The sequence below is a fragment of the Gobius niger genome (assembly GCF_951799975.1).
Source record: "Gobius niger genome assembly, chromosome: 16".
NCBI lineage: Eukaryota > Metazoa > Chordata > Actinopteri > Gobiiformes > Gobiidae > Gobius > Gobius niger.
Window position 1 is genome coordinate 23,590,712 of NC_136867.1, and position 22,950 is coordinate 23,613,661.

At 40.3% G+C, this 22,950-nt stretch overlaps 1 protein-coding gene across 1 annotated transcript; it reads left to right on the forward strand.

Moving 5' to 3' along the window:
* Positions 1 to 41: 41 nt before the first annotated feature.
* pygl (phosphorylase, glycogen, liver) lies at positions 42 to 22,331 on the forward strand. The gene is made up of 20 exons (XM_079573419.1): positions 42 to 396; positions 4,467 to 4,568; positions 4,940 to 5,018; positions 8,390 to 8,493; positions 10,102 to 10,233; positions 10,482 to 10,593; positions 11,751 to 11,833; positions 11,973 to 12,110; positions 12,332 to 12,424; positions 14,063 to 14,209; positions 14,275 to 14,438; positions 15,641 to 15,755; positions 15,823 to 15,924; positions 16,007 to 16,154; positions 18,046 to 18,104; positions 18,645 to 18,786; positions 20,375 to 20,582; positions 20,679 to 20,813; positions 20,902 to 20,968; positions 21,914 to 22,331. Exons 1-20 carry the CDS (start codon positions 154 to 156, stop codon positions 22,082 to 22,084), a joined length of 2,544 nt encoding a protein of 847 aa, XP_079429545.1. The 5' UTR covers positions 42 to 153; the 3' UTR covers positions 22,085 to 22,331.
* Positions 22,332 to 22,950: the final 619 nt, after the last annotated feature.

A 22,950-nucleotide genomic window follows, 5' to 3' on the forward strand; every position in this document is an offset into this window, starting at 1 on the left:
AGCGGGGGGGCGGAGACGAGCACGGTGCAAACGTGCAAAACCCAACAAGTGCACCCCGGAGCTCTCCACTCCGGTCCTCTCTCCTCCTCACCGGGCTCCGCTCCGAACACTACACCCAAGTGCCTTAAATCGCCCCGTCCCGACCTCCTGACCATGGCTCGGCCTCTCACGGACCAGGAGAAGCGGCGGCAGATCAGCCTGCGCGGGATCCCGGACCTGGAGAACGTGCACGAGCTGATCAAGGGCTTCAACAGGCACCTGCACTTCACGCTGGTGAAGGACAGGAACATCGCCACGCCTCGGGACTACTACTTCGCCCTCGCGCACACCGTCCGGGACCACCTGGTGGGCAGATGGATCCGCACACAGCAGTTCTATTACGAGGCGGACCCCAAGGTACGGGACGTGCACGCGGAAGGAGCGGGTGTTGGAAAAGTTTATATCAAAGTAGTGGACCTACAGTGTTAAGGGGAAGTTGTCCATGTATCCTCATTAGGAGCAGAAGCAGAGACTTACATAGACCTACTGCATTGATAATCAGATAATTGAAATTAAACAACTTAACAAAGATTAAAAAGTGACAAATAAGTGATGAAAAAACAATGACAAAGTGATGAAAAATGTGTGAGGAAAATACAACAAAATGGCAATAGAAAAGGGACAGAAACGTGACAAAAATGTGTAGTAAAAAAACCCAAAACGCGAGGAAAAATATTTGTTTCATTGAGTTTTGTTTGTCATAGCATTCAAATGAGGCGTCACACTTGCCTGTCGGCCAGGGGTGTCCAAACTTTTTTCCTGTGGGGCCACATACTGAAGCGTACACAGGGGGAAGGGCCATAGATTGGTGGGTAGTGCTGCAAAACCTTTGACTAGCAGAGGTTTAAATTGCGCCCCACACCTGCTCAAAACCTTCATGCCAGCTCTGTCTCACAGTAAAAGGTTAGTTGTTTGGTTAGAATTGTGTAGAATTATTACATTTCAAATAAAAAGGACTATCTCTGATGATGTGTCCCGATTCAGCAAAAAGGCAGAGGGCCACCAAAAACTGGTCTGAGGGCCGCATTTGGCCCCCGGGCCGCACTTTGGACACCCCTGCTGTAGGCTGTAAGCTTTTAGATTCGGGTAAAACTGAACTGGAGAAAATGCACGTGGTTAAGAGGTTTTAACCCAATGAAAATTTTCAAGTACAAGTAAAAAGTAGTGGCCCAAATATTTACTCAAGTAAAAGCAGGGGCGGATCTCGAGGGGTGGCTCGGGGTAGTAAAGGTCTTGCCACCCCATAGATACAGACGGCATTGCGTCATAGAAGGGGGCGTGGCTTTTCGCTAAGGGGAAAATAGTAACACAATTTTTCACTCTTTTTAGCCTTTTTCTGGTGGAATATGAACTTATTTATCACATACAAATAAAGTCAAGTGTAAATCGGGCCCACATGGATATTTTCTCACCGCAGATCATTCAGTTGAAGTGAAAAAACGGCAGTCGTAGCGAACATGTAGCATGGCTTCACAGATGATGATTTTTTTTTTTTTTACAAAAGTTTAATTTTACCTGAGAAACACCCTACTTATATTATGAACAATACAACTAATTGTGTTAGTTTGGAGGGGCTCAGCCTGCATCTAAACAGAAAAAATACCTTGCAACCAAGCAAAACTTGCTATAAACATTCGACATTGTAAAATGTGTTGCTACCCCAGAAGTTATCCCTGACCCTGCTTGCCACCCCATGATTTTTTCTCTAGATCCGCCACTGAGTAAAAGTAAGCAAGTACTTGGAGAGAATGTGACTAGAGTATTGGTTTATTTTTGTTTATTTACATGGATCCCATTAGCTGTGAGCTTGATCCAGTCAGCAAGTCTCCCTGGGTCCATTCCAAAAAAAACATTTACATATTATTTCAAAAATATATGTTCAGTAAAGCTATTTGTTTTAAAATGTGCATAGATTGTGTGAGTAACTGTTTGAGCGTTAAAGTCTTATTCATGTTTCAGTGGTGTGACATAAATTATGAGAAACAAAGTATGAAATAATGTGAAAGTTTCAATATTTTCAAAGACAATACCATGAAAACATATGAAAAGGCATCATTATGAAGAGCTATCTAAACAAAATACATCTATTTTACGAATCAACATGAAGGAATGAAGGGTTTGTCACTTCAAGATTTGTAAGAGTAAAGGTACTTCATTTTATTATTGCTCAAGTAGAAGTTACATGCACTTGAGTAAATGTAACCGAGTATTACCCACCTCTGATATCAACCACATTCTTTTCCTATTATTTTATACATTACACAGATCATTAGGCGCATTAATGTCATCTCAATCCCACAAGTTACTTCACATGACTTGACGTAAACTTGATTCGAGTTGACAGGTTCAGTAATATGGCATTTAAAGGCAAATGAAGTGAGACAAATGCACAGGAAACATTAGGAAACCAATGAGCAATATTCAAATGATTTATCACAGAACAAAGTGTCTTGCCCAAGGACAAAATTACAGAATAAAAAAAGTCAGTAATAGGGATTTGAGCTGGCAACACAATAGCACAGAGCTGAAAGTATGGCATGGTTGACAGATTTGTTCACCCACACGTAACATAATGAATGGCTTGGCCTAATTAAGTCTGTGCAGAACAATCCACACTGTCTCCCACATTCACTCCATGCTCCATCAATATTACTTCCATTATTCATTTGAGTTCATGCACCTTTAGACCTAGTTTAACTGACTTGAAGATGATTGTAAGTTTGTTGTTTTTACCATAACGTTAACATGATGACATTATGGGACGGTTTCTAAAGTTCTGCTTGCTCCATCTCTTGCTTTAGGCCTTGCACCACAAACACCACTTCCCCAACAGCGTATTCTAATTCAACTTCTCTGTTCTTTCCAGCAACACGTTTTGGAACTGGATGCATTACTCGCTGTTGAAGTCGATTGATTCATTGTTTTTGTAAAAGCTTGTCAGTCTCACTTTGACTTTGTGCACCTGTATTTTGACCTGTTGCCTCACATGTGCTCTGCCTCCTCCGGGGTCAGGCCGGTTCATGGTGGTGGCTCAGAGATCTACAAACTTTTACCCTTGAGCTGCTTTTGCTAAAGGCTGACGGTTCAGAGCGCGTGCCTTGAGTATACTAGAGTAACTGTAGGACTGGACACGTAGCAGCCAATGATATTTCCACACTATGAAATTGATTTAGACTGCCTTTTAATAATGTTTTCCAAGATATATCCATACTGTGTCTTTATAAACTTATAAAGTAAAGTGTTTGGTGCTGAGAGATGCATCTGTAAATTTATGTAGAAGTAAAGAAAGCTGCTTGGAAAGACCTGGTTAGCCGCAAACAGCAAAGCAAACAAAATATATTGATAATATGAAAATAAATAAATATGTGTAAAAAATATTTAAAATGACATCATTTGAAGGAAATGCTGGGGAATATTGAGGGAAATGTGGCATTCTTGCTCAGGTGTCGCCTAAAACTACACAAGCTCATCAGTCGTGTCTATACCAGAGTCGTGGGAAAATGTTTTGGTTTGATGGTGCTGAGAGACAAGATTCCCTCCCAAAAGCTTCATCTGCACTTGTTTTCTATCACCCTATTTTCCGGAAGTCGCTCCAGCCAAAAAAGCAATGCCTAATGAAGAGAACATAACCTGTATAAGTCGTACCAGCCATCGTTCAAGCGCCCTCTCGTTCCTCTAGCTGTGGAAACAGCTGAACAGCTGTACACATAACACTGGGGCACACCAATCTGTTGTGTTTAGAGCCTTCAGTTGGGACTAACCTTCCATCGGACCATCTTCACATGATCCTCCCAGTGCCAAATTACCACTAGCGGTCGGTAGAACACACAGAGCAGCCTTTAGGTTTTGTGCCAACTTTATTCATGAAGCAGTTTAAATACAGCACAGTCGACCAAACATGCTGAACATACATAATACAAAATCTAAACAAAGATCCATTACATTGTAAGAAAGACATCACTGACAGAGCAGTAAAGGTCAACCCTCAAACAGAGTGAAAAAGGTTTTAGCAAGAGGGGAAAAGACAGGAAATGAAAAAGGCACAGTCTCCTCTCGACTTTCTTTTTGTTTTTGGAACAACAACCAGAGCCTGGTTTGCAGACCTCAGTGAGTGAGTGGGGGAGTCGGACACAAGAATAATCTTAAGGAAGAAATAACACAAATCTTCTTGAATTAAGAGATTTAAAGGAATAGTTCACCGTTCTTCCATACTGAGATATGTTCTTGCCTGAGCTTAGACGAGTTGATGTGTATCTGGTCTGGTCTGTGTGCCCGTGGAGGAGCTTGGTCGCTTCTAGCTTCACCCCCGTTTGGAGCAATAGGCAATAGGAATATACTGGGAGAGGCCAAATGCTAGCAACATCTTTTCTTTTTGTGGCGACCTTGGCAGACTTTGATGAATCTTTCTTTCTGTCTGTGTCCTTCAGCGCGTGTACTACCTCTCCCTGGAGTTCTACATGGGCCGCACGCTGCAGAACACGATGGTGAACCTGGGAGTGCAGAACACCTGCGACGAGGCCATGTACCAGGTCTGAGCTACGAACTATCACAAACATAACCTCCAGATCAGTCTACAGGAAAGGCTTTAAAACATTAAAACCAACTCCGCATTAGCTTTAGAGCAAAACAATAAAATACCGACCTGGTACACTAAGTGAAGTGTTCCAGCACAGATTTCTGCATTGGAAGCGTATATATAAATTATAGTATTTTGGGGGTGTTTTGACTTGCATCTCCTCGTGTACACCCTGTGATACTACGGGGTTGCAGTAAGTTAAATGTGTTCTGTAATCGGAGTGGCACACCTCTGATAAGTTGCGTAAACATTCATACTTGAAAGATTTGTGTTTACAGTCAGATGCTGTTACGTTATGGCGCTGATCCTGTCGTTTTATTGCAGTTGGGTTTGGACATAGAGGAGCTGGAGGAGATCGAGGAGGACGCGGGTTTGGGGAACGGAGGCTTGGGACGTCTGGCAGGTACGACTGGAAATCCAAATGTCTACAGTATATAAATGTTTGCAATCACATGGACGGCTGCGAAAAGTCGTCCCGTGTCCATGAGGTTTTATGATGTATAAAATCTGCAAACATGTTCTGACGTGCACAGTGCGCTACAAACACTACCCTAATAATAAGGGAAGTTTTCTTGAAGTAAGAATAGAAAGTGATATATTAAAGCTTCTCTGCGTAACATTTCATCCAAAAAATAAGATGCAAGCTTTTTTGTCTTTAATTGCATAGCCTCATTAACCTCTTAACCCCCACCTAAACCAAGCACATTTTCTCCAGTTCAGTTTTACCCTAAAAGCTTCTCGACTGGAGAGCAACAGTGTAACGTCTCATTTGAAAAGACACCGCATTTCTGTTAAATTTAAGTGCATTTGTCATGTTTTTGTTGATTTTTTGTTGCTTATCCAACACACTTTTGTTGCTTTTTTTTGGTCAAATTTCCGTCATTTTTTTTTTTTTTGTCACTTTTTGTAGTGTTTTCATCCTCGTTTTAATCGCTATTTTTTTGTTGTTGAAGCTTTTAAATTTGGATAAAGCCAAACCGGTTCAGGTGGGGGTTAAGAGGTTAAGTATTAGTAAGGTATTAAATAGAGCTGTGCACCATTATTTTCATTATAGTACATTACTTTAGATACTTGGTTTACGATACCCATACCTGAACAAAAATACTATCGTTAATACCAAATACTAAAATATTTGTCATCAAAAGCAAGTAAACATTCCATGTAAGATTTATTTATTTCACATTTGTGTAATGTTTTCAATACTTTACCGGTATCATTTAATGGTCCCCAGCCCTAGTGTTAATAAGACATTGATAAGTAATAGGCCATGAAAAATATGCTTATTCATGGCCTAATCTAAACCTTAACCTTAACCTTAAGCCGATGCTTCATACCTTATCAGTTCTTAATGAACTCACACCTTAATATAAATACTGAATATTTGATCTTGTTTAAAAGCATCTTTTTAGCACTTACTGTAAATATTCAATAGTAAATCTAATTTTACTTGAATTAGGAAATAAAAAATGTATCTTTCTTTGGAGATGTTTGTTCTTTTGCCGTGTATGTGACACTTGTATTAGTTAAGCAGCAGTTCATTTCAGTCTTATCTCAAACGTTTATGCCCCAGGATGTGTTTAACCTCTTACCCCCCACTTTAACCAAGTGCATTTATTCCAGTTTGGCTTTACCCAAATCAAAAAGCTTCTTGGCCAGTTTAACGGTTCTGTTTTTGAATCTCTTCTTTTTAATTCCTTTTTTGACACTTTTTAAGGTTTTTTTGTCAGTTTTTCATCGCATTTTTGTGGCTTTTTTGTCATGTTTTGGTCCTGTTTTTAGTCACTCTTTTGTGGCTTTTATGTTGCTTTTTCATGAACCTTCAGTCATGTTTTCGTAGTTTTTTTTATTGTTTTATTGTTGCTTGTCTGGCACGTTTTTGACGCTTTTTTTGTTGCGTTTTCATCCTCGTTTTGGTAGCTATTTTGATGCTTTTTTCAAGTACCTTTTGCATCTGGGTGAAGCCAAAAATGTGCTCGGTTCAGGTGGAGGTTAAATGAATCGTGTCTTTGTTCTCCTCTTTCATTCATGTATAAACAGACAAGGGAAAGCTATTCATGAAAGACTTGATTTAAATAAAAAAGAATGAATGAATCTGGATTGTAAAACCAACATGGCATTTGACACAGTATTTGTCAGAAATACTGCAGTTCTTCGTGAGCTGTAGAACCAGGTACTGCACAGATCGCACGTAGCCTATGGCGAGTCCGTACACGACCACAATCACCACTGCATGAACAGACCTGAATCAGAGTTTGGCGTCCGTCCATCAGAGCGACCGGCGGCGGAGGAAGTGAGGCAAGAGTCAGCGAGGGATTGACACATAATGGACTCACTAAAGGAACTATTGTCTGTGAGAACCTGAAAGTGACTGTGCACAAAACTGTAACATGAGATATTGCACTTATTAGAGGTGAGCAATATATCGTCTGCAAGATCATTTCAACATCGCTGTTTGGAAGATTTGCTAATTCACAATGTAGAGTTTATGTCCAATGTTCAGAAATGTGGGAAAAGTGGGAATAAAATTGAGGAAAAAATGTGGAAAGTGACAAATTAGGGTGAAAAATGGGAAGGAAAGTTTATTTGTAGAGCGCAATTCATACACAAGGCAATTCAAAGTGCTTCACAGTTGCATAAAATTACAAGAAATCAGATAAAAATCAAAACATTAAAAAAAAAAAAAAAAATCAATCAATTACAGTAAAAGGCAAGAGTGTAGATGAAATACTTTCAGTTGTCATATGGACGGGCAAAAATAACTTTTCAGCCTGGATTTGAACATTGTCAGAGCTGAGGCCTGTCTCACATCCTCATGAAGACTGTTCCAGATTGTAGCTGCATGAAACCGAAACGCAGCCTCACCGTGTTTAGTCCTGACTCTGGGAACCACCAGGAGACCCCTCCCTGAAGTTCTCAGGGCCCGAGATGGTTCATACGGCTCTAACATGTCAGAGATGTTCTTTGGTGCTAAACCATGAAAAGACTTGTAACAAGCAGAGCTGTTTTAAATTCTATTCTGAGTGACAGGAAGCCAGTGCAGAGACCGGAGCACTGGACTAATATAGTCGTATTTCCTGCTTCTTGTCAGGACTCGATCAGCAGTGTTCTGGATGTTCTGCAGCTCTGAGAGTGAGCAGCCGTTACAGTAGTCTAACCTGCTGGAGACAAACGCATGGTCTCTCGAAGTCTGGTTTTGACACTATTCCTCTGATCTTAGCAATGTTTTTCATATGGTAAAAAGCTGCTGATGTTACTGCTCTGATGTGGAAACAAATTTAGAAAAAATTTGGAAAGCTTGAAAAAAGTGAAGAAAAAAAATAGTTGTGTTGAAAAAAGTGGGAAATTGTAAAAATAAATAAATAATATTGGAAAAAAATAGATAAAATTATATATTGGAAAAAATAAAGGGGGAAAATATATGGGGAAATTGGTGACAATTGGCAAATACAAAAGGGGTAAAATTGGGTAAGAAATTGTAAAATAAAATTTAAAAAAAACATGGGGGAGAATGTGGAAAGTGTTTTCAGCCCTTTTAGTCTGTTCAGGACTATTTGAGCAACAAAACAAGAAAGAAAGGAAGTCCCCAAAACATTGAGATATTCTTGTCTGTCCATATTACCCATAGCCCTTGTATTGATGCCATATTATCGATAAAAAAGGAAAGAAAAAGAAATGATTAGCTTTCAATTTCCGATTTTCTTTCACGTGTGAGTGTCTTACAGCGCTGCCTCCCACTCTAATAATCATGATTTTTAATGGGTTGTCTTTCCGCAGCTTGTTTCTTGGACTCGATGGCCACTCTGGGTCTCGCTGCGTACGGCTACGGCATCCGCTACGAGTACGGGATCTTCAACCAGAAGATCAGGGACGGATGCCAGGTACAATGTTTTAAACTGTCCTTTTAGAAGAGAAATATTTGACTGCTTTTACCGGGACAATCCTGTTGGCTCGCTGAGAGTTGAGCGAGGCCAAAGTAAACGTGAACTAGGTCAAAACACCAGCGTTTAATGATTAACTGTTTGAATCCGTGGTCATCTCTTTGGTCCCATGTGTGAGGCTGATGAACGCTGGTCAGTTTTAGACGCACAACAACATGCTTAGGTGGTGTTTCCCTTCGATAAGAGATAAGTTTTTGCCCTTTTGAATCCAGACGTTTGTTTGCAGTTCAATGCCACAAAGCAAACATGAACGCTTGGCTATTAGAGTCCGACTCACTTTGAAGCAGCGCAGGCCAAAAACACGACGCAAAATCATTGGGAACATACACTGATATGACCCAATCGCCCGAAGTTCAACAGTTCAGCTTCTGCAATCACAGGGTCTTGAAACTACAGGTTTGTCATGGATTAAGAGGTAAATTATCTGTTTTATTAGGGATCTAGTGGCCCCCCTCTAGCCCCCCTCAAACAGAATCACGACGAAAAAGCTAACAGGCTAACGGGCAAAGCTAACTGCGGGCTAGCGCCACTTTAAACAGTATTTACAGCCAAGTTTGAGAGAAAAGCGTAGTATTCACTCTCACGGACAATTAATAAGTAAAAAAAATGCTACGACACCTGCAGTGGCGCTTATGGCCTCTAGGGGCAAGAGTTACTTAGTACTGCTTTAACAATGGGGTAGGCCTACAGCTGTGGATTCCCTGTCCTTTCCTCCCCTTCCTCTCCCATTATGAATCTTTTATCGGCCAAAATTGCCCTCTGCAAAGGTCCGCTCTGGCTCCAGTGTTAAAGCATCTCAGACGTGTCTTCCACCACAAAGAGCGGGAAAATTACAGTGTTCCAAAGGTTTTATTGGCATACCTCACAGCCATCGATAAATACACAGGATTCCAATAGATGTGGTCAAAAGATGTTTACCTCCAAACCATGGATCTATAAACACTGCAACACCTGAGTGCTTTATTCATTAAAATACTGTCATCTGCTGATCTATAATCCCAATCTCCCTTGGTTCTGCTCACGAGTATAATTTGTCTGCCATGTCCTGTTGGTCGATGAGGTTTTTTAGCTTTTAAATACATTATACATACATGCAAATTTCCTCTGGATGGACAATAAAGTTGAATTCATTCAAAAGTAGCTCACAAGAAAAGGTTGGACCCCTGATCTAATGTTGTGTAAGGTCTCAGTCGTCCAAAGATTGATTGAATTAGAGATTCCATCAGTTGAACGAAGTTGCCTCTAGTTCGAGAACCTTCTTCACAATAATAGCAAGGCACGGTATGTTTATTTATACTGCACATTTCATACACGACGTAGCTTAATGCGCCTATGTGATCAATCATCTGATCAGATTCTGGGAAAACCAAGCTGGTTTTAAAACTCTCCTCTTTGGACAAGAGATAGTTGTTTGAGTTGAGGATGTTTTACCTTTTGTGCGAGAACTCAAACTAAGTTGCTGCAGTCGAGTTTACACCTTCTTCATATTCTTCTACACAACAATATGTCATTTGTTATTATATTTTAATACCACTTCCTGGTCTGCAGGTGGAGGAAGCGGATGATTGGCTGAGACATGGAAACCCGTGGGAGAAGTCCCGTCCTGAGTACATGTTACCAGTTCATTTCTACGGCCGCGTGCAGGAGACTAAAGAGGGATCCAAGTGGGTCGACACACAGGTATTTCAGGTTTTATTATAATGCGGAAAATCCCGGTCTTCATTATATTATTGTGTCTAGTGATTATTTATAACTGTGAAGTAGCCACTAGTTGTTCATTTTAGGTCCAATTGATATAGGAGATGCACAAATGTCTATTTTACTGAAGGTCAACACAAAATATTAATTTACTAGAAAAGCCAGTGCCTTTAATGCACCACAGTATCCACATCCCAAACTCCACTGCAGCGCTCCTCTTAATCCTGTAGGTGGTGCTGGCCATGCCCTACGACACGCCCATACCTGGATACCAGAACAACACCGTGAACACCATGAGGCTGTGGTCGGCGAGAGCTCCCAACGACTTCAACCTCAGGGACTGTGAGTTTCACCACGTTTCACTTTGCACCATTAGATTTGCCAAGATTCAGGGGAAGTGCAACAACAGACGCTCTTTCATGTAAAAAGTCCTTCCTCTTTAGGCCTGAAATTACTATACTATATTATGCTGGCAGCAATGGTGTAGGGGTTTAAGCATTTGTCTAGGAACTTAGGACGTTTCAGGTTTGATTTCCAAATTTCTTTAGAATAGTGACGTTGCATATACAAAACGTTTATTCAAAATGAAAATAAAAAATACTGAAAATGAAAAACCTGCTCCAACTTTATGCTAGCCTGATAAACCACACACGGTAAACAAGTTGCTTATTGGTGGCTTTAAGACCGATCGAATCATGACCATCAGAGAAACAAGGTTACGTCACTCGCTGTGGTTAGTTCAATTAACATTAACATTAGTGTAGGAGCCTAAATTATGTTTTGTTCTGTAAATAGTTTCAATCAGTTTAAGACATAATTATGTTGTTTGGTAACTTTATGGTTATTTTGGTTTATTTACTTTTCTTCATTTTGGTATTTGGTAATTGATTTTTGTCATATTTTGTTTGGTCAGGCTATAGGTGTCGCTATATCATGGCGCTGCGCAGTGTCGCATTTGTGGGGAGCGCACAGAATGGAGCCAAACAATTTTTTGATCACTGCTACCCCTTTTTTGTAATCCCCCGTCTGTCTGTCATGTAATGTATGTTTTTTTCTCACTAAAGAGTTTTTAACTGCACATCTTGACTCCATGGATTTTATTATTGACGGTGTTTTGGATTACTTTACGACATGCTAAGGGGCGCAGCGAGTCATGCTGGCTTCACTTCATTTTAGAACCTAGATTTAGCAAAACTAATCATGGATAAAGTAGTCGAGGATTTTGCCTCCGCTCTCTCGTGAGTTTATGTTCAGTTCATATTTTGTGAATTGGACTACAGCTGTCGTGACGTCCGCTCATTGCTTATTATTTATTTCACTGACATTCTGTGCGCGTTAGGCCCGCCCCTTCAAACTGCTCTAATTGCTCCGTGACCAGAGTAATTCCCTGCATGAAATGGACAGGGAATAGTATGGCAGATCCAGGCAAACTTTATGCCACTCTACAAAAGAAAAATATTGATCTTCTCTTTATAACTGCCTCGTCTTTTTGTCTATAGTTAATGTTGGCGACTACATCCAGGCCGTATTGGACAGAAATCTGGCAGAAAACATCTCTCGAGTGCTCTACCCCAATGACAATGTAAGTTAATTATACAAATACAATATGCACTTTGGACCGACAACCCCGATACTTAAATCTATCAAATTCATGCATCTAGTATAGATGTAATATAGATCTCATCTTCACTCACTTCAGGTTTTTCCTTTGCTCCTCACAGTTCTTCGAGGGAAAGGAGCTGCGTCTGAAGCAGGAGTACTTTGTGGTGGCGGCGACTCTTCAGGACATCATCCGACGCTTCAAAACCTCCAAGAGCGGATCCCCCCAGCGCACCTCCTTCGAGAGCTTCCCAGAAAAAGTGAGTTTGTATTAAATTTGTATTTGATGTGGAGCCCAGTATTACAAAACAGGGTTCTCCAAATGTGGCTGGTTGGACAATAACAGTTTGAAACATCAACCTTAAGACCGATATCAAACAGTGAAACAGCCAAATCTGTTATGTCTAAATGTCCAAGAGTCGACAGTGAAGCAGCAGATGGATAAATGTTCTTGGCCTCTAAACATGTTTGTCTTTTACAGGTGGCAATCCAGTTAAACGACACTCACCCGGCGATGGCCATCCCAGAGCTCATGAGGGTCTTTGTGGACATCGAGAAACTCGACTGGGACGTGGTCAGTTTAAGTCGCTGATATTGTTTTGTGTGTTCAAGGGCAGAAGCAGTTCTGTTGGTGAAGACGTATATTCAATAACCTAAATGTTGATGGTGGGATTTCCACGACTGACTTTGAATTCTCTTCTGTAACACTTGGCAAGACAGTGAACCCTTCTCTTCGGTGTGAAAGTGTTGGTTCGAGAAGCAAATGATCTTTTGTGCTGTGTGGTACAGGACAACACTGACTACAGTGAAATATCTGCAATAATATGCATTGGTGATTGAATGAGAGTGACTGGGTGAGTGGTTTGTTGCTGTAAAGTGCTTTAATTGCCTAGTGTAGGAAAAGCATAAGTTGAGACTATGTACCGTTTACCATATCCATAAACCTCTTTAGAGTAAACTTTGATACCTGTTCGGAAATTGCATTTTGGATCATTATTGATCACTTAAAGGGACCATACAGAGTTTAAAAATGTTAAAAGTAAGTATTTTCCTCCCCCTACATGTTCCAGCCATGTTCTAATGTGTAGAATGAGCCCAGACCTGTTCACCACAACTGCCTCTAAAGTTGTTCCAAATTGCCGTCATGCACAAGCTTAAAATGGAGACTGCAGTTACGCATAAGACCTGAGGTGGCAGTATTGAGTATAAAAATGACCAACTTGCATCTAGTCTCTTTAAAATACAATTTAATTAGAAATTCTGCTGTGAAAGGATATGATTTTTATATGACGATAGAGGAGAAACCTGAGGCCATGACTGCAGTGAAATAAACGTAAAAGTAACATTGGGTGCGTGTTCAAAAATGACAATTTAGGTCACTGTTAAGTCATTTGAATCCAATTTACTCCAGTCATTGAAGTTAAGATCACAATATCAGTCTAGAAGGCTTGATGCTGGTTCAGAATCAGAATAGTTTCATCGCCATTGTTTGAGAACAGGTTCATAAACTAGGCATTTTTTTCTCTGTTCAATCGTTCAACATGAAGCATAAAACGTTTAGCACATAATTTAGATAAAAATAAACTCTAAAAACTTTAAACTGGTTATAAGCGCATGCGTAAAGAAGATTAAAAATAAATAAAAGTATGATAAAGATGGAAAAACAGCGTGAGTGTCTTTCCGGTTGTGCAGGTGTATTAAGTGATAGCTGCAGATATGAGTGTGGACAGATCAGTGCAATAGAGCTTTGCAAGTGGCTGAAACAGGTTATTACATTCATGAGTCTGATACAGAGTTCAGACTCATGAATAACCTGTCACTAAAAATACATACTGTATATAATGACGTATACAATGGATTACTTTTTTAATAGGCTTTTCATCCTAAGGCGGTGGTGGGTCCTGATGTCGTACCAGTTGAGAAACATTGATCAAGAACTCCATTGAGAGATATATATTCCGTTATTTATTTCAGCTGGAACCACAAAGTATCCATCTTTAGTCTTTTCTCAGGACCCAACTGGCATAAAAACTCTCTATACAAATATTTTCCCCCAATGCCAGTAGTATCTAGCTTTATTTTTGAGGTTGTACCAGTGTATTCAGCCTTACCCCTGAGATTGATAAATGCCCCACTTTCAGAAGCTTGCAAAAAAACTGAGCAGTCAATATTGTTATTGTTAAATGAGAGACTCTTGTTCCTTGTTTTTTAGGCGTGGGACTTGACACGTAGGACGTTTGCCTACACGAACCACACGGTGCTCCCCGAGGCTCTGGAGCGATGGCCCGTCCAACTCATGGAGACTCTGCTGCCCAGACACCTCCAGATCATCTACCAGATCAACCAGAAGCACCTGGACGTACGTTTCAACTGTCAGGTTATTCCCAGTTACTCGTCGTTCTAAGTTTCGTGTGTTTGTTCCAGAAAATCGCGGCCCTGTTTCCCGAAGACATGGACAAGCTGCGGGCCATGTCTCTGATCGAGGAGGACGGAGAGAAGAGGGTGAACATGGCTCATCTGTGCATCGTGGGCTCGCACGCTGTGAACGGAGTCGCCGAGATACACTCCAACATCATCAAGACTCAAGTGTACGGATTTTACTACAACATAACAGCTATTGCTACGAATGATGGGATTTTCAGCTCTTTTGGCTCCCAAATGACTCAGAGATTTTGATTTTCAACACAAAACAACAACTATAATCAAGAAAGAAATGAAAAGGAACAGCCAAATTTCTTTTTTCATATCTTTTGCCATAATATGGTTTATAGAGGAATCAAAGTGGAGCTATTGTTTATTATAGCAACACACACACACACACACACACACACACACACACACACACACACACACACACACACACACACACACATTAGTTTCATGCATGTACTGTTTTGTTTTGTTTTAACAGTAAAAATCCTTAGTGTTTCTCCCATAGTTTCTCCCCGTCCCTCTGCTGCCTGTGTCAGCTCCACTCCTTTTCCTTCTCCAGTCCAGTCTGTGAGCTGCAGCTTCACACTGAGAGGAAAACAGACTCCAGAATTCCAAACATTAGCAGGACTCCTGTACCGCTGCTTTTGTAATGGGCTCATACGCATGAGGAAAAGGCTTAGTGTCGCCGCTCTGAACGTGTGATCACATTGTTTACTCCACAAACCCAGCGTAATTCTATCTAACTGTGTTTATACAGTAGTTTAACTGAAAATATGAGGCAGATTGTTCTCAAATAAAAAGTGGCTAAAAGCTTGAGATGTGGGGGACATTTAGGGATAATTTTAGCCTCTTAACCCCCACCTGAACCGAGCACATTTTCTCCAGTTTGACTCTACCAAATCTAAAAGCTTTAAAAAATAAAAAAGCAACAACAACAAATCTATGAAAAAGCTGCAAATAAGCCACAAAAAAGTGACAAAAACATGGTGAAAACACGACAATTATACTATTTGCTATATATACTATATGATATTTTAAGCATTTTTCACCTTTTTGTCGCTCTTTCATGGCTTTCTTGTTGTTTTTTTGTTGCTTGTTCCATCCCTCTTTTGCTGTGCGTTTGCCACATTTTGGAAGTGTTTTTGTTGTGTTTTCATCTTTTATCTTATTGCTTTTACTCGTGTTTTTTTTATTTTTCATCTAATTTTTGCGGCTTTTTCATCACTCTTTAGTTGTTGGTTTTTTAATGTGTTATTGTTGCTTTTCCAACATGTTATGGCCTTGCTTGCATCCATGAATGTGACCACATCAACATTTAGGTCTGTCTTTCATTATCAACATATATTTTCTTTTGCAGATTTCGTAATTTCAGTGACATGGAGCCGGGGAAGTTTCAGAATAAGACCAACGGCATCACGCCCCGACGCTGGCTGCTCGTCTGCAACACTGGGCTGGTGGACATCATCGCGGAGGTAAAGGGTGGAAAAATCCCTCCCGCGCAAAATGGTTCTTTTTTATTATTAAAACGTTTTCCTTCAGGCGATCGGAGAGGACTTTGTGACGGACCTGGATCAGCTGAAGAAACTGAACGACTTTGTGGACGACAAACACTTTCTCCAAAGCATCATGAAAGTCAAACAGGTTCGTATGAAATTAAATGATCAATTGTACGAACTTCTTTTTCTTCATGTTGCTAAACTCTATTACTCTGTGTGATTGTCAGGAGAACAAGCTGAAGTTTGCTCAGTATCTGGAGAAGGAATACCACGTGAAGATCAACCCCGGGTCCATCTTCGACGTCCACGTGAAGAGAATCCACGAGTACAAGAGACAAGTGCTCAACTGCCTGCACATCATCCACCTCTACAACCGTACGTGTGCTTTCACCTCGAGTGCCAAATACTTTTAAAGATTGAGTAATGTTTTTGGTACAGTGTGTCTGAGAGAGCGAGAGTCCCGCCTAGAAATGTGCCTAAAGCAAGTCTAAACACATGGAATTATTGGGTACCTTCCCTTCGAGACGAGCGCAGGAAATTTCCATCTCTAAATAGCCTTTAGCCTCAAACATCGCAAATTATGAACAATCCAGATGTTTTCACCTGTTGTCAACCCATCAACCTCCTTTAGATGAAGTCAAAGCCTGGTTACAAGTCATCGATGAAATAGTTGATGATAAAATTAAAGTGGCTTCGGATCCAAATGTTAAAACATTTTCAGTTTTTTCTGCTAATTGTGGGTCAGGTTCACGTCTAGTAACCACTAAACATCATCTAATAATTTCTTTATTATGAAGAAACTTCTGAAATTATATAAATGCCATGAAATGGACATTCTTACCTTGCCATAATAGGCACTGGCTTAACCACTTCAGACCATGTGGGGAAAAAAAGCTCTATTTGCAGGTCCGTGAAGGCGTTTGTCATAAATGGGCATTTGTAGGAACAGGCTCAGGAACTACCACAGTTTATGTGATTTTTCTTTTGGTGCAACCGGCCTCTAAATACTAGTTTTGTTTGTTTGCTGCATAGACGCCCATAGGAATTAATTGAACAGCTTCCAAGATGCCAATGTGGCAGACGTTGAACTAGGGGGATTACGTCATAAATTGCCGTCTTCATCAATAAGTAACATAACCATAGCTTCTAGGGACCGACCGATATTTGGGTATTTTACTTTATGACTTTATTATGGCTCTCCGACAATAAAAATGGCCAATATATCCCGTTTTTTCCATTGGAAAGAGCTCAGAGCCTTAAAATGAGCAGACTGTGCATTAGAATTCCAGTGCCCCCTGCTGGACACCACTGGAATGAGGTGCGTGAACTGAACATTTCAGCCGCACACAGACTGCGCACTGCTTTGGTGTGACTCAAGTGACCTGGTTTGCGAGGCCTGTATCTCATGGGGAAGCGATTTTAAAAACACCACCCTCGGCCTCAGGGGGGGAAACATCGCAGATATTTATTTTTTTTGGGGGGGAATCTGATTTGTGTCTTTCAAACAAGCTCCTTAAAGATAAATGTCCTGAATAAATCCGCCCTATGCCCCTAATCAAGCGCCCCCTGCTGTTACAGTTCGACACATTTTAGAGACATCATACACAGGATTATAGACCTCTATTTGATATTTTCCTATGATTGAACCTTTATTAGAAAAGTAAATTTTTAACTATAGGTTGTTTGAGAGACTTTTTTTTTTGTTTTACATCAGATTAAATGACTTAACCTCTTAACCTCCGCCTCAACCGAGCACATTTTCTCCATGTCAGGTTTAACCAAATGTAAAAGCTTCTTGACTTTTTTGCCTCATTTGAAAGCTAAGACCTACAAAACTGATCGAAGATTTTTCCTTGTGTTTTTGCCGTGTTTTCACATTTTGTCATACTTTATTTTTAGCTTTTTCATCACTTTTCTTGCAATAGTTTTGTTGAATTTTCATCACTTCTTGTCACCTGTTTTCTTGTGTTTTTGTAGCTCCTTTGCTGCTTTTTTTGCTGCGTTTTAATCCTTATTTATGTCTCGTTTTTGTGGCTATTTTGACGCTTTTTTCAAGAAGCTTTTAGATTTGGGTAAAGTCGAACTGGAGAAAATGTGCTTGGTGCAGGTGGGGGTTAAGAGGTTGAAATATCGGCCTATATATCAGCTCTGCCAACCCCCTTCATATCAGTATCAGACCCCAAAAATCAGCATCAGCCGACCCTAGTACTTTTTTTTTACCGTTTTGTTGAAACGTGACCCAGTTATTGGCTTTTTTCTTCCACAGAAATCCGGATGAAACCGACTGCCCCCTTCACTCCTCGGACTGTGATCATCGGGGGAAAGGTCAGAGCAAATAAAAGGATCTAGTTTTGTTTTAGCCATTTGTGTAATTGTAACATGTATGAAATATTGCTTCCCAAATGAAAAGTCAGTGCCCTTAAGTCAGGGGTGTCCAAACTTTTTTCATGGGGGGCCACATACTGAAGCGTACACAGGGTGAAGAGCCATAGATCGGTAGTTAGTGCCGCAAAACCTTTGACTAGCAGAGGTTTAAATTGCGCCCCACACCTTTATTTCTGCTCAAAACCTTCATGTCTGTCTCACAGTAAAAGGTTAGTTGTTAGGCTTGAATTGTGTGGAATTATTACATTTCAAATAAAAAGGACTATCTCTGATGATGTGTCCCGATTCAGCAAAAAGGCAGAGGGCCACCAAAAATTGGTCTGAGGGCCGCATTTGGCCCCCGGGCTGCACTTTAGACACCCCTGCCTTAAGTGGACTAAACAACAAGCATTTAATTCTGAATCAAGGTCATTTTCATTCATTCCTGTGCAGATATACAGTTGAGGTGTCTTATTGGCTGTTGTCTGTCGCCCCCTGCAGGCCGCCCCCGGGTACCACATGGCTAAGATGATCATCAAACTCATCACTTCAGTGGCCGATGTCATCAACAATGACCCAGTGGTGGGAGACAAACTCAAGGTCATTTTCCTTGAGAACTACAGGGTCTCTCTGGCAGAGAAAGGTAACAGTAAGATTGTATTATTATTGACTTAAAGCCACATCGCGTAGAATTCTACCCAATAAATAAAATTGAAATACAAGCATTAATTTTATGACAGATATTTCCATCATTGAAAAATACCTCATAAATGTACAAACAAACATTAATGATAAGATATGACTGTGAACTTTACTGGGAGTGGGTACGTCTCCAGCTCGTCTCCATGGAGATGTGATGAAAGGCAGAAGAATTTGAGATTTAAACGGGTTTGTTTCTCATCCAAATCCATTCTTTGATTACACACAGCAGTAATTTTCTGTGTTGAGCTGGTCATTAGGAGCATGTTTTGTTTTGCCAGCAACGGTATAGTCCAAAATGTTACGCAGTGTACCTTTTAAGTTAAGTTACACTTTATTAATCTCTGTAGAGAAATCTGACTTCAGTTGGGCTTTTTCGGGTTATGGACCAGTGTTAACCTTGAACTCCCAGAGCTTTACCCAAATCTAAAAGCTGAACAGAAAAAAGCAACAAAAAGAAGAAGAAACGGTGACGTAAAACGTGACAAAAACATAACAAAAAAGTGACAGACATGGCAAAACACGACGACAAAGCAATGAAAAAAGTTACAAAAATTAACAAAAAAATGTGATGAAAACACGCCAAAAAAACAAAAATTTGACAAAAATGAGTTTTTTAGTCGCGCTGAGTCTTCCTGAGTCGCGCCTTCAACTCGACACAGTGAGAAATACGTCCTGCTTCTTCGTGTCGCCGACTTTTACTTCCATGTGAGATTTGAGAGAACTATAAACAAGTCCAGGAGACACTCGTAGCCTGCAGCACTGAACTGTGTTGTGCCGACAGTGATCACATGCAGTGTTAATTTCGTCGGCTCAAATATTTAGTCTTAATTTTAGTCAAAGTGATATTTTTGTCGACTAAAATTGGACTAAAAGTAAATTGAAAGTTTTACATGAGACTAAAACTGTAACTAAAATGTCCAGATATTTTAGTCGACTAAAATAAGACTAAATAAAAATGAAAAGGAGAGACTAAAATCATCCAAACTTCTATTGAAAGAGCCTCAGATCATGTAAATTCTCTGCCAAACGATCAGCTCTGAGCTTTGTTCATGTGGAGCAGCTCCATGAAGCAGAGGAACAAGCTTAAATATGACTATAATGAATATTATCGATGCATCGTCGACTAAATTTATTTGCAATTTTAGTCGACTAAAACTAGACTAAAATTGAACTTCATTTTCGACTAAGACTAAAACTAAATTTAAATATGTTGTCAAAAATAACACTGATCACATGACACTGTGGACCAATCGGGACACACACGTGTTTCCCATGCTCACAAATGGGGGCCTATCTTAGCTGATCTGGGGTCAGTTTTTCTCCTCTAAAGAGAGAAATGAAGCAGGAAAGAGGACAGAGATGCACTAACATCAGAATCAGCAGTTTGACAGACTCATAGTGTTTCCGCTCTTATTATTCCCTCTCGTGTGAATCACCAGTCGTTCTATCCAGTCGTGTAGTGTTGACCCACCATTCTTCAACATGTAAAAGACAACGCCTTGTGACCTTCTCTTGCTCTCCCTCGTCAGTGATTCCGGCCACAGACCTGTCGGAGCAGATCTCCACCGCCGGCACGGAGGCCTCGGGCACCGGGAACATGAAGTTTATGCTGAACGGAGCGCTCACCATCGGCACTCTGGACGGTGCCAACGTGGAGATGGCAGAGGAGGCCGGGCAGGAGAACATGTTCATATTCGGCATGACAGTGGACGAGGTGCAGGAGATGGACAAAGAAGGGTGAGGGGAGATCAAATTTGACTTGCTGCGTCCTGTATAAACCCTAGTGTCCAGTCTCACAAAGTTATACTAAACAATAATGTCTCTCCTGCTCAGGTATGACGCCATGTCGTACTACGAGAAACTCCCCGAGCTCAAACAGGTGATGGACCAGATCACCAGCGGATTCTTCAGCCTCAAACAGCCACATCTGTTCAAGGACCTCACCGACATGCTCTTCAAATACGACCGGTATTTCTGCTACGACTAATACTATTATGGCCGCTGCTAACTCTGCTATTGCTCATGTTTTGACTCACTCACTTTTCTCTCTTTCCAGGTTCAAAGTATTCGCAGACTTTGAGGCCTATGTGAAATGCCAAGAGAAAGTCAGCAAACTTTTCCAGGTGACGCCTCAATATGAAACACAGACTCCTCATAGAATTCATGTTACAAATTCAACATTTGAGAAATTAAATCTCCCACACACTGTAAATCTTGCAAAAAAGTCAGATTTATTAACGTATTTATAGCGTTTGGGCAACTAGGCCTTTTTCAGGCAACATTACCATAGAAATTAGCACAAACATACAGTACAAAAAGTAATCTAAAAATAGGTATTTTTTGCTTGAAATAAGTATATTTGACCTTGATTTGAGAAGGTAAGTAAGATGATAAGATAATCTGCCATTGAAACAAGTATTTTTTTGCACATAAAACAGGAAAAGAGCTCTTATTGCACTAAAAATGAAGTGCAAAGCTACTCATTCCATCACATGTGAAAATGACTCCATATTAGGGAAAAATATTCTTAATTCCAGGCATTTTAATTTATCAAGATATTGTTTTTTTGCAGTGTCGTCAACAGACTTTAGCCAAAAAAACAATATGAAGTAGAGAAGAACTCTTACTACTGTTAAATACATCGAAAAACACTGAACTAAGCACTGAATGGATTTGCAATTCAAGCAGGGCAGACCCAGATTGATGTCAGTGCAAATGTTATTAGGCCTTAAATGTCATTATATAGTTTGAATTGGACTCAAACTGGCACTACATCTATTTTTAATGCCATTGCTGAACCATTTTTAGGAGATAAGTGCATTGAAAATACCAATATAGCCTAAAACACATTCAGCCACAGGGCGGGCTGACTTTTTTTGGTGCTCATTTACATATACTAACATTTCCCCTCATTTCTTTGTTTGATGAAATGTTTGCTAAATGAAATATGCACTCTTATTGTGATTGTGGCATTTAAAAAAAAAAGCTGTTACCTCCCCCCACATGTTATGTTAGAATCCTTATTCATATTGTTTGGCATTTATTGCAACTCCTTTGTCTGCCGTCAGGACCCAGTGGAGTGGAGTAAGATGGTGGTCAGGAACATAGCCGCCACAGGGAAGTTTTCCAGCGACAGGACGATCACAGAATACGCTCGTGACATCTGGGGCGTCGAGCCGAGCAACATCAAGATCCCTCCCCCAAGCGAACCGCTGCGGGTCGACCACCTCACCAGCTAAACCAGGGACCAACGCTACACCTCAACACGCTTCAGAAACACTGCAGAAAGTCCACAGGGGCCTCAAACTTCAGAGTATTTATCATCAGCGTATATTATTCAATTATATTTCTTATGACTGATAAACTTTCAACTGGTAATATTGTAAAACGATATAGGTCAAAATGACAAAATTGTGAAATGAAGTCGAGATAAATATTCTGGATTCTTGCAATGCTCATATTGCCTTTTGCAGTGAAGGCGTCTATGCTTTTGAGATTTAAATAAAGTACTTTGATAAATTAAATGGTCTTTCACATTTTTTAAGGTAACTACTACTTTAATCTATCAGCTGGTCAACAATTATCTATTGACTATCTCACTGTAAAAGACATTTCTTAAACAAGCTTTTTCCTGAAATAATAATGAACCATAAACAAAAAAGTAGAATCACAAACTCAAGACAGTTTTTAGACTAGAAAACATGTTTTATTTTCTTATTTGCCCTTAATTCTGTTCAGATGGTACTTTTCCTCTTATCAGGGGTGTCCAGATATTGACAGGTGTCCAGCATGGAGGGCCACGAACCAGTGATCAGTGCATTCAAACATTGAAATGAGGTTTTAATTGTGTGGAATTACTTGGACTGCAGTAGAAAGGAACAGAAAAGAAAAGAACCATTGTGTGTCAACAAAAAACACATCATTATAAAGTCTGGCCCACCTATTCTGTGTCTTGCCCAAGGACCAAAGGATGCAGTTTTTCATTTGCTTCAGTTGCATTGATATCTCCCAAAAACGCTGTGCTTTCCGCAGCTTTTGTTAGCGCAATACAAATTAAAAGAAAAATGCCACGGCGAATAATTATACTGTATGTTTGAGGTTAAAA

Bases quoted from the DNA above. Each gene is read 5' to 3' on its own strand.
- pygl (XM_079573419.1), top strand. From the start codon at position 154: ATGGCTCGGCCTCTCACGGACCAGGAGAAGCGGCGGCAGATCAGCCTG. The intron at 5,019-8,389 runs GTACGACTGGAA...GTCTTTCCGCAG, and splicing joins AGGCTTGGGACGTCTGGCAG to CTTGTTTCTTGGACTCGATG. The intron at 11,834-11,972 runs GTAAGTTAATTA...TGCTCCTCACAG, and splicing joins TGCTCTACCCCAATGACAAT to TTCTTCGAGGGAAAGGAGCT.